Here is a 10887-nt window from a genome sequence, read left to right as displayed (position 1 = left end):
CATGTTTATGTTTTAATCAAATGCTATATATATATATTTTTTTTATTTTTGGAACAACAAAATAGTGTTCATAATACCTCGATAAATGAACAGGTTTTCCTTCCTTTTCTGGTTATGGGATTTCTGTCTCTGATACATCACTGGTTCTGAGTTCATCGAGCCAAATGTATTCACTACAGAATTGATAGAATGCACTTGCTTTGCCCAACACCTGCTTTCGATATATCATTCAAAACTCCCTATGCGAAATCCAATCAACTCCACATCAACACAGGTTGGAGGGAAAAATATCATTCATTCAAAGACAATTCCTCTTGACCTTTCGTTCCGAGATCCAAAATAACACTGCTTTACAAAAGTCCTCTTTTTGGATCCTCGCTTTGCAATCTAACACTAGAGTTGTGAAGAATCAACTGACTCTAGTGAAAAATCAACTTTGAAACGCCAACTCGAAAACACATTCATCTTGAGATTAAGCTACGCAGTCCAATTGTCAAGACTGCCATGTATTTCGTAAAAACCTAAGTATGATTCCGTGGGTCTATGACCAATTTCAACACTAACAGCAACATATAGGAAATAGCATAAAATTTTCTCCAAACACAAAATTGGAACAATGAAAAAGAAAAAAAAACAGATGAGAGCTAATTTGGCTTAGAACAAGTTCAAAGTTTCAGTTGTACCAAACCCTAACCCGTGGTTGTCTGAGACTTGTTGAGGATGACACCCTCATATTTCACTTGGAACCACTTCATTGCATCCTCCTTGGTGACGCGGTGCTGAATGCCAACACGGGACTTGCATCTGCGACGACGGCTCACACGATAACCAGCACGCTCCAAGACAACAAAGAAATCCATACCATAGATACCAGTTGAGGGGTCATACCTGTAAAAGTAAAATAAATTAACATTCAGTAAGAATAACAAAATAAGCATTAATTACAAGTAGGCTTACATGAACTTTCTAAGCATGCCTTTTGACACACAGCCATCGGTGACCATGCTTATCCCATTCCTAATTTGGACCTGCAAGCCATGGTGTGAACCTATAATCCTATTTGAAGACTTTTAACATATCAATTTTTCTTCGAATTCTTACTCTAGTTTCCACAATGACTTGAATTTGATTTATGTGCCCCTCTGCTATGATTTTTATGGAACTAGGTAACATTTGACAGTGCATAACAAAGATGGGCTATCAGGTTTTCAAACCCAACAATTTTGTTCACAGGACAGTCTGATTGAAAGCAAACTTCAAGCCCTCTGCTCATCAAAGAAAATCCAAATCATAAAAAATTGGTCGTTCTCTGACATGTTCATCACATACAAGTATGTAATGTTCCGTGGAAACATGGGCAGTCATGCTTTTTTCCCAACAGCGAAAAAACTTGTGGTCTCTTCACCTAAACCAGATCATGGAGTCTGTTGATTAACAAACTTTTCATCCTGTAAAACAATAGACCTCTATATAATCTGCCTCACAAAAGCTATAGATCAATGATCTACCATATTAACGCCATATGATAAGCACATTACGACCTGAGTTTTCATCTTCTTGACAGGTTCCTAGTTTTGATATGTGATAGTCTCAGTGCCTGCAGCTGTAGTTTCCCTTGATCATAAACTTCTTCCTTACCTAGTCATCAGCCTCTTGAATGCTACGTAACATCACCACGATGGTGCTAAACCATATGAAATGTACCATGCCAATGGGGCATTGACACAAAGCAACCCATCAATTTCAATATGATGCCCAAATACAGAGAACAGTCAACATGATATGCACATGATCAGCATAGCACGACTTTGTTGAGTTGAAACATGACAAGTGCAACACTACACAGGTCATGATGCACGCCAAAGCCAAGGCAAAAATCAATCAGTGTCATGCTTTTAATAATACAAGCAACTAAAATATTCATGTTCATCAATTTCACATTTTTATGATCTATCCTCAAATTTCTTTCTCCTTTCTACACCACACTCTTTATAATCAGCAATTCCTGATTACAACTTACCAATGCACTGATAAAAATAGAGAATGCTACAGAAACTTATGCTCACAGCCAAAAGGTAAACTTCCAAACTCAGTTGAACAGTAAAACTATCATGGGAGGTTGGATACAAAGGAAAACCTATAATTTCTTCACTTTTGAATGACTATGCTCAAATAAAAAAGCAAAACAGTGAATCTATATCTATCCTTAAAAAGGACGGCAAACAAATTGCACTAAAGGGCAGGTAAAATTGTTTTAAATTGTTTTAACGTTTATTATTTCTTCACTCAGAAAATTCACGAGTAAAATGCCAAAAAACGCTATCTCCCATGCCTTTCACATGACAACAGAACAGTAACAGTTGAAATCTACATATACAAACACTGATTTAGCTACAGGTGGATTGCCTATACAAAGTTTCATAGTTAAATCTTAAATCAAACACATTCCCATCATCAAATTTGTACCGCGATGGAAATGATGATCAACTTAGGTGTTAACTTCTAACAGATGATTTTACAGATTCACATTATAAATATAAACACCGACAGACAATTCAGATCTTTATAGTTCATATTCAGTGGTTCTCAAAGCAAAATTAACAAAAAAACAACTAAGAAACTGCTTACTTAATTCCAAGATCAATATGCTCTTGAATTCCAAAACCGAAGCAGCCAGTGTCACTGAAATTTCTCCTCAACAGCTCGTATTCCTTCACTTTTAGTCCACTTTCCAGAAGTTGCATTGCCTTGTCACCTCTGACCGTGACATAGCACGCGATCTTCTCATTACGCCTGATTCCAAAGGACCGGACAGTGTACCTCGCTGCAGAATTATATCAACCATAGGCATAGGCCCATCAGAAAAAGAATCTCAAAATTATTCTGCTTATGCACTCTTTAGGCAAAACAAAATTACCCTTAGAGAAAACTGGTGTCTGTCCACTCAGCTGCTCCAGAACCTACATAAGCAAAGGAAACAAGACCCATTAGCAAAAGAACTCGGCATATTCTACAGACAAAGAATTTAAACTCTGTATGCATATCAACCCACAATTAATTATGAAATCAACGCAATCAACAATGCAGCACATATACAATACTCATTAACTTCAAACCAACATTAACAGTCTGGCGAGCAGGAAACACAGGATAGAGAAAAAGACAATGTGTAGTCCAGTTAGCAATGATACATGGCAAACAGGACAGTTTGTATCCCCTGCTATTCACGAACTAGAAAGCTAAAAGATAGCCACACAAAACCGACATTATAGTGGCAATTGCAGACGAGATTTTCTAATTTTAGAAAATTTTGTGCAGATAGTAAATTTTACATATGCATTACAGAGACACATTCATATTATACCTGGCACTCAGAGAGCAGATTTATATGGCTATTAAGGACTGGTGTTGGAGAAGCAAAAAGATATCATATAAACACAAAGATCAAAAAAATTAGCTTTAATTTCAAATATGCACCAATTTCACCTCAGCCTAATAAAAAATCATAAGTACGCCATCAAAATCTAAATTTCTACCTAGAAACCAAAAATTGTCAATCTAGAAAGAGGAAGAATGAAGTAATTCGCAAAGTGATTTCGACCTGAGAATGAATTGATCGAGAAAGAAATAACCTTAGCGGCCCTGGTGAGACGATCGCCGCTCTCCCCGACCGAGATGTTGAGGACGAGCTTCTGGACCTTGATCTCCCTCATCGGGTTCGACAGCTTCTTCTCGGAAGCCTGCGGGGTAGGACGAGAAGAACGAATCCATCAGAAGAGGAGCGAAAAAGGGGAAGCGAAGCGCCGATAAACCGAGAAGCACAACCATTGCGAACGAGAGATCAGGAGCGGGAACCACGGCCTAGCCGACCAGGAACAGCTCGCGCGGCGGGGGATCGACCAAACGAAACCCTAAATATAACGCGTACAGTTCTCTCTGAAACCCTAATCTTGCTTAGGGTTTTGTGTTTGCCTCTGACCCGACCAAAAACTCCGAAAGTGCCACTACCAAGAAACGAAGGTATTAGTTAACGAATGGGCCAATTTAATTGGCCATGAAAGATTTCGGCCCAATAAGGCCCATGTCAATTTTTAATGGCGGGATAAGATTCATGGGAATTTATGGGATTATAAATTTTACGATAAACCTATATATAAGGTTTAAATAAAAAAGTATTTATAGGTTTTGTTTTAGATTAATTTTCTATTGAATTGGATTTGCCGGATCATTGATTAACCCAACCCGACCGCTCTCGGGTCAAGATTTCCAATCCAACTCGACCCAAGAGTTGACCGGGTTAAATCAAGTCAAACTAATTATGAACCGACCCATCATCATCACACGAAACAACGTGTGCTTATCATGTAACACATGCGTTTAATCCATCGTAATGTCGATGACACGTAGTCATGTTGCTTTGACCATTCTTCGCCTATTAGGAAATGTCATTATTAGATTAAATTGTTTGGGTTGCCATCATCAACTCAGTTGAATCATAATAACATGTTGTACTTCAAACTAGTCATTTTGGTTGCTTCATAAATGAGCTTTAAAGTTGACGTGGGTTGCCTTCCCTCGTCGACCACGGTCAACGTCGTCGATGGCGGTTGACTGTTACACTCACTGCAAGATTCGCAAAAGATAAGATTACATTTGATCGTGTTGTTGTCGGCATAAACCTTCAATTAACTTTGCCTAACTGGGCCCTACCTCTTGTCTCATCGACTTCGCGTAAATGTTAGGGAATGATATGTGATAGTTTGATGATATTGAAGAAACCATCATCATTTTCATCACGAGAAATCCAAATTCCACGCGTAATTTAACGTATGAAGATACGTAAAATTGTCATCCTCAAACGCATCAGACCATCGTCCCCAAGCTAAACAACATGGGCAATAAATGGCCATGGTCCAAGGAGAAATGTTGACACCTCAACCTCCCTTCTGCAACGAGTCGTGGCAGATGAAGACTGGTCATCCTCTCATCTCATGACAGGCCATGCATGCGGGCATCGAGATGTCTACCGTCGATCGGAGCATCTCAGACTCATTCATCCAACCTCGAGCAATATATACGTAGCAGGCCATCCCAAGCTTCTCTTTCTTAAGTTACCTCGAGGTTTACCCTTCGTTCAACCATGGCCGCCGCCTGCAGAAGCTTCCTCGGGATGGCTCTTCTCCTCCTGCTTGTCTCCGCTTCCAGCGGGCAGCTGTCGCCTACGTTCTACAGCGAGACATGTCCGACCCTGGAGACGGTGGTGCTTCTGGCCATGACGCCGGTTGTCCTCCTCGAGCCGCGGATGGGGGCGTCCATTCTTCGGCTCTTCTTCCATGACTGCTTCGTGAACGTATAACTCTTTTCCCCTGCTTTGCTGGTGGAACAGTACTGTAGGAATTTGATCCAGGGCTGATGAAAGAAAGATGAATTCCTTGTCTTCTCAGGGGTGTGACGCGTCAGTTCTGCTGGATGACACGGCGACCTTCACCGGAGAAAAGAACGCAGGGCCGAACGCCAACTCCCTGCGTGGCTTCGATGTCATCGACACCATTAAAACCGCAGTCGAGCTACTCTGCCCCGGCACAGTCTCATGTGCCGACATTCTAGCGCTCGCCGCCCGCGATGGTGTCGGTCTGGTAAGTTCTATTGCCACCACCGTGGACATCCTCTCACACTTTGTGCTCACAACTCTCGAATTCCTTGCAGCTGGGTGGACCATCTTGGACCGTGCCGCTGGGTCGCCGGGACGCAACCACCGCCAGCCTAAGCGCGGCCAACAACGACCTCCCCAGCCCTGCCTCCAGCCTCGCCCAGCTCATATCCTCCTTCGCTGCCAAGGGCCTGAGCGCCAGCGACATGACCGCCCTCTCCGGCGCACACACCATCGGCCAAGCCCGGTGCATCAACTTCCGCGACCATATCTACAACGACACAAACGTCGACGCCGACTTCGCGTCGGACCTCCAGCAGAGCTGCCCCTCCTCCGGCGACGACGACAGCTTGGCCCCCCTGGACACCCAGACCGCGGACTCCTTCGACAACGCCTACTACGAGAACCTCGTCGCTTACAGGGGCCTCCTCCACTCGGACCAGGAGCTCTTCAACAACGGGATGCAAGATTCGTTGGTGCAGCAGTACAGCACCGACCCGGACGCCTTTGCTGAGGACTTCGCGGCGGCCGTGGTGAAGATGGGAAACATCAGCCCGCTGACAGGGACGGACGGGGAGATCAGATTGGACTGCAGGAAGGTGAACTGAGAAATCATTTGATGCAGTGATTCTTCTGCCAGAAAACTGCAACAATTAATTGTATGACCTTCATCTTTCAATTGCATCCATCCTCGGTCATTAGCTTTCAGATCAAGCATGGAGGTAAACAATTGATAAAAGATTCATGTAGTTAATCCTAAATAATTGAGACTGTATTATTATTGTTGTTTGATTGCATGCAAGAGAACAGACAATATGATGCCTTGAGAATGAAGCTGTCCTTTACTTTCTATCGCTCACCGCTGGTCCAGAGTAAACTCAATGTATGCTATGACTGATGCTGTCAATGTTTACCAACCACTGATCGGAAGAAGATAAGGTGTCATTTTTGCTAGCTTAGATATTAATGCAGAAGCACATCAAAGAACACATCAAGGTGGCCCTGCGGATGCCATGCAGCTGATGGATGCTGCACAGATGGATATGGACGAACTTCTAAGCTCTGTAGCTACTTGGGAAGACAGGAACTCCCGGACATTGTCGGAAGAGCAATCTTAATGTGTTCATTCTCTAACTGCAGTATAATCTTAATGTGTTAACGGTCAAATTAATAGTCAACTGTAATCCATGCACTTAGATTGACTGTGATATTTAATTACTTTGTGCATGAAGTAGTTGACCAAGTCAACCCACTCGATTTCCCTGTATGTGAAAAAGCAAAATGGAAGAATGTTAAGAATCAACAAGCAGAATACAACTCTAATTGTTAGACGTTTATAATCATTGCATCTTGCATCCAGCAAGAATGTATCTGGAGACAGAGACATCATTGAGACTCACATTCACATATAAATATTTTATTCCTTTGAAGTCTGATAGGTTTCAAAATCAAAAGATGATTTTGGGGATAGAGATGTTTCTTAGAGTCCAAAAAAAAAGCATCTGAGATCAAGCCTAAAGAAATCATTGACCGCATGCAAACTATGTTCAGAAGCTCATCGACCTCCATGCCACCGACCTTCTTCGCTGTGGAAGCACCGGAAGACCTACAGCCATGAACAGATCAAAGACCAGCTGTTAGAACAAAGTAATCTTCACATTGATTTCTGAGAGCAATCTAATCCAATGATGAATCTGTTTGTCTTAGAGATCTCGCTTCTCTACTGACCTTGTTCAATGGGCTACGACGGCGCCCAGCAGTAGAGGCCCTCAGTTCGGCAAGCACTTCACCTTCGGAGCTCAGGGAGGTGGCGCACCGCACCGGAGGCGACCACAGGCTGCTCTTCTCGTACTCGAAGTCGAACTCCGACGTGTCCGGGAATTTGGTGAGCAGGCCGTCGGAGACCCTTCTTGAGACCGCTTGGACATTGGCAGTGGGCGAGGATTGATCCATGAATGGGCTCGACATGGGGTGGAGCGAAGTCGATGGACTACCGATGGGGGAAGCGGATGCAAGAGGAGTTGTGGTGTTTCCATCTCGTAGAGGTGGAGGGATGGAGACCGAAAAGGACGTGGATGTCGGTATGTGCATGTGTTCAATGATGAGAGGGACGTGGTCGTCGTCAGCTTCAGTCATGTGGATCGACTTTGATGGCAAAAGGCTGAGGCTTTTCTGCCCTCTGTTCATCTTGTGCTGATCTCCTGCTTCGGTTTAGCTGGATTGGGATATGTGGCTCTCTTGCTCCTGTCTCAGATCTGAATCCCAGTATTGTTGTGGATTGGATCATCCTACTTACCTTTCAGGGTGTGGGACAGATCGGTTGCAGAAGAATGCAAAAGGAAATTGATGCTTAAATGGATTAGATTGCTGTGTAAAATGTTATGGGTGATGGTAGCACAAATTTGTTTCAGGTTTGTGCATATATCATTGTCAAACAAGCATTCTTTACAGTGTCAGTGACTTCATCAATATCACATAGGAACAGAAAGCAATTAAAAGAAGTGTTCTGTTTCATGAAGAGCAAATGCTTTCATCAATGTCAAACACATGCATGCTTTCAAATTCACAGTGACACATATGGATGGAGAACAACCACTGCATGCCTTTTTATTTTAAGATGACTCAGGTTACAGAGGGTTCAATGAGAGATTACATAGCTGAACACAAGTTAACATGCTTTGAACATGCCAACACAATGAGCTGCCCTTGCGAATTTGGTCTTTCATCTTGGACCTGATAAAAGAGATGCAGGTGGTGCAGGTGAAGCAGCCAAATGGTAATCATAATGATCCCTATTCCTCGGCATTATGGGGGTATTTGCGAAAAAATTGTAGTCTAGATCAGTTTCTACGTTCCTTGCGCCTTCCAAAACCTTTACCACGGTCGACATGGAAGGTCTTTTGTTGCTGTCTCTCTGTAAGCACCATAGTGCTAGTTTGATCATCTCAGTGGCTTCTTTTGCATGCAGCTTGGTATCACTATGAGCATCGATGATGTCTTCCAATTGAAGGAGACTGATCAGGTGAACACTTTCTTCGGGCTGAGAGTAGTCCAAATTCTTTCTTCCACAAACAATTTCAATGATCACAACGCCGAAACTGTATATATCGACCTTTTCAGTGATTATTGATGTCAACCATTCAGGTGCCAGATACCCCGGTGTCCCTCTCATTCTAGTCATCACTTGCTCCTGATCTCTGTCTATCAACTTGGACAGTCCAAAATCAGAGACCTTGGCATTGAATCTGTCATCTAAGAGTATATTTTGAGGCTTGATATCCAAATGAGCAATTCTTTGCCTGCATTCTTCATGAAGATAAGACAATCCCTTTGCTATATCGACAATTATCTTACGTTTCATATGCCAATTAAGAGTGCTATGTTGACCTTTGCTGAAGATCCACCTATCAACTGATCCATTGCACATGTATTCATAGACAAGGAGCCTATGTGATTTCTCTGCACAGAATCCAATTAGCCTTACCAGGTTGGTATGATGAATGCTACCAATTGTCTCAACTTCTGCTAAGAATTCTCTCTTCCCTTGACCGACTCCATCCAAACGCTTCACTGCAACCTTTTCATCCCCTATCTTCCCCTGGTAAACAGTCCCAAACCCTCCTTCACCAAGCTTTTTTGAGAAATTTTCTGTCGCTAATTTCAGCTCCTCGAAAGCGAACCTTGTTGGCATTCCCGGTACTTGCTGGAAGTCATCCTCTTCCTCTTCTGTGGACCTTTTTCTCCAAACATATCTGATGATCATGCCCCCGATGAGAGATGCAATAAGCACAGCTCCAATAATACCTATTGAAACTCCGATACCGACATCCCTCTTTTTAGTATTATTAGATGCAGGAGACACAACAATGTTCTGCACCTTAATATATGCAGATGAATTATAATGAGATGTGGAAGGCTGGTTGTTCTGCAACGAAAAGAGTTGCAATGGCAGAAAACAATTGCCATCTGAAACATTTCCAGAGTATTGAAAAAGAGCAGCCCTGCAAGAACAATTCTTCAAGCATGCTTGCTTGCAACTCTCCTCATCAATTCCTCGAAAGTTCGCAGCACCGTAAGCATAACTGAAGTAAGAAACAACATGAGCAGGTAAGAGACCACGATCTTGCATGGATTGGCAGGACAGAGGATTCACAGAGGAGCAACCCAGGTTGGATTTCCTATCATCGATCAACCGGATGTAGATCGAACCATTCACTCCACTGGGGCAACTGCATTGTCCATTCGAACAAATTCCATACTCTCCACAGTCGGTCGGGTAAGCACAAACATCCAAGTGAAGAACATCAGCAATCACCTGCCATCCTTGGCTCCATTGGTAAAGTTTGAGATGCCCATCAGACTCAAACCTCATAAACTAAAGTGACAATGCTACAGGCAATGAGATCGATTCGTCCGGCGTACCAAACTGTGTGAACATTGCAAGGCTGCCATTGAGGTACTTAATATATGTCGAATTTTTTGTTGTTTTAATGCCAGTAATTGTGTTCTGATAGTAAAGCTGAGGAGGAGTAGAATCAGCAAACGCATACAAGCCATCGGAAAGAATGGTGAGATATACCTGACCTCGCGTCCAGTTGGTCATGGAGGTGTTGGCCGCAAGCCTCTCTCCCTCCTTGAGCGTCTGCCCGAGAACCAACGAATCCGTTGGATGATCGAAGGATTGCCAGACCAGCTTGCCATCTTGATCGAAAAGCACTAGATTTCCAGACTCCGTTATGTTCATGCCGACGACGGACCTGCCGGCCGACCAGACGGCCGTGCCGTCGGCGCCACGGAGGATCAAATCGCCGCCTGCTGTCAGGTGGAGTGTGGCGTTCGTCCCGACGAGGCGATCGCGGTTGGCGGACCAGACGACCTGGGGAGGAGCCAAGTTGGTCATGGTGATACCACCGCCGCTGTTGGTGTAGACGGCGAATACGGCGAAGAGGAAGGAGGTACAGGCATCTTTGCAGTAGAAGCCGCAGGCGAAGGTGGGGCCGAAGAAGTTAGGGCTGCGTCGGAGGAGGATGGAGCGGACCTGGGAGCCGTCCTCGAAGCTGACGGTGCGCGGCAGCTGGGAGGGGTCATTGGTCCAGATCGTGGAGAGGTTGGCAGACGGGTAATCCAGCTGCGCGCGAAGGAGAGAAGGGAAGCCCAAGAGCAGTAAGAGAAGGATGTGGTGGTGTCCATGGTGGTGGAGGAGGAGATGATCTGCCGACGGCATGGCCGAGGGAAAT

General features: G+C 43.9%; 4 protein-coding genes and 1 long non-coding RNA gene across 6 annotated transcripts; 1 reads left to right on the top strand and 4 right to left on the bottom strand.

The window, feature by feature from the left end:
* Positions 1-466: 466 nt before the first annotated feature.
* On the bottom strand, positions 467-3982 carry LOC135675843 (large ribosomal subunit protein uL5-like). Its single transcript, XM_065186422.1, has 5 exons — positions 3826-3982; positions 3633-3740; positions 2918-2960; positions 2629-2824; positions 467-888 (listed from the first exon to the last, which is right to left on the bottom strand). Exons 1-5 carry the CDS (start codon positions 3826-3828, stop codon positions 690-692), a joined length of 549 nt encoding a protein of 182 aa, XP_065042494.1. The 5' UTR covers positions 3829-3982; the 3' UTR covers positions 467-689.
* A 1051-nt stretch (positions 3983-5033) lies between these two features.
* On the top strand, positions 5034-6500 carry LOC135675837 (peroxidase P7-like). Its single transcript, XM_065186415.1, has 3 exons — positions 5034-5350; positions 5445-5636; positions 5707-6500. The coding sequence occupies exons 1-3, from the start codon at positions 5141-5143 to the stop codon at positions 6256-6258; spliced, it is 954 nt and encodes a 317-aa protein (XP_065042487.1). The 5' UTR covers positions 5034-5140; the 3' UTR covers positions 6259-6500.
* Positions 6501-6962: 462 nt separating this feature from the next.
* Positions 6963-7695, bottom strand: LOC135675839 (uncharacterized). The gene is made up of 2 exons (XR_010514035.1): positions 7379-7695; positions 6963-7256 (listed from the first exon to the last, which is right to left on the bottom strand). It is a non-coding gene; the product is annotated as an uncharacterized LOC135675839 (long non-coding RNA).
* Positions 7696-8232: 537 nt separating this feature from the next.
* On the bottom strand, positions 8233-10370 carry LOC135675836 (G-type lectin S-receptor-like serine/threonine-protein kinase SD2-5). Of its 2 annotated transcripts, none has more exons than XM_065186413.1 (2): positions 10230-10370; positions 8233-10076 (listed from the first exon to the last, which is right to left on the bottom strand). In XM_065186413.1, exon 2 carries the CDS (start codon positions 10020-10022, stop codon positions 8373-8375), a length of 1650 nt encoding a protein of 549 aa, XP_065042485.1. In that variant the 5' UTR covers positions 10023-10076; positions 10230-10370; the 3' UTR covers positions 8233-8372. The 2 variants fall into 2 exon arrangements, with proteins under 2 accessions (XP_065042485.1, XP_065042486.1); XM_065186414.1 differs by having other exon boundaries at positions 10235-10357.
* On the bottom strand, positions 10026-10874 carry LOC135675838 (G-type lectin S-receptor-like serine/threonine-protein kinase At5g35370). The gene has a single exon (XM_065186416.1). The coding sequence runs from the start codon at positions 10872-10874 to the stop codon at positions 10026-10028; it is 849 nt and encodes a 282-aa protein (XP_065042488.1).
* Between the last annotated feature and the right edge of the window lie 13 nt (positions 10875-10887).

Source organism: Musa acuminata, chromosome BXJ1-6 (genome assembly GCF_036884655.1).
Source record: "Musa acuminata AAA Group cultivar baxijiao chromosome BXJ1-6, Cavendish_Baxijiao_AAA, whole genome shotgun sequence".
Taxonomy (NCBI): domain Eukaryota; kingdom Viridiplantae; phylum Streptophyta; class Magnoliopsida; order Zingiberales; family Musaceae; genus Musa; species Musa acuminata.
This window is presented reverse-complemented; position numbering and strand designations above follow the sequence as displayed.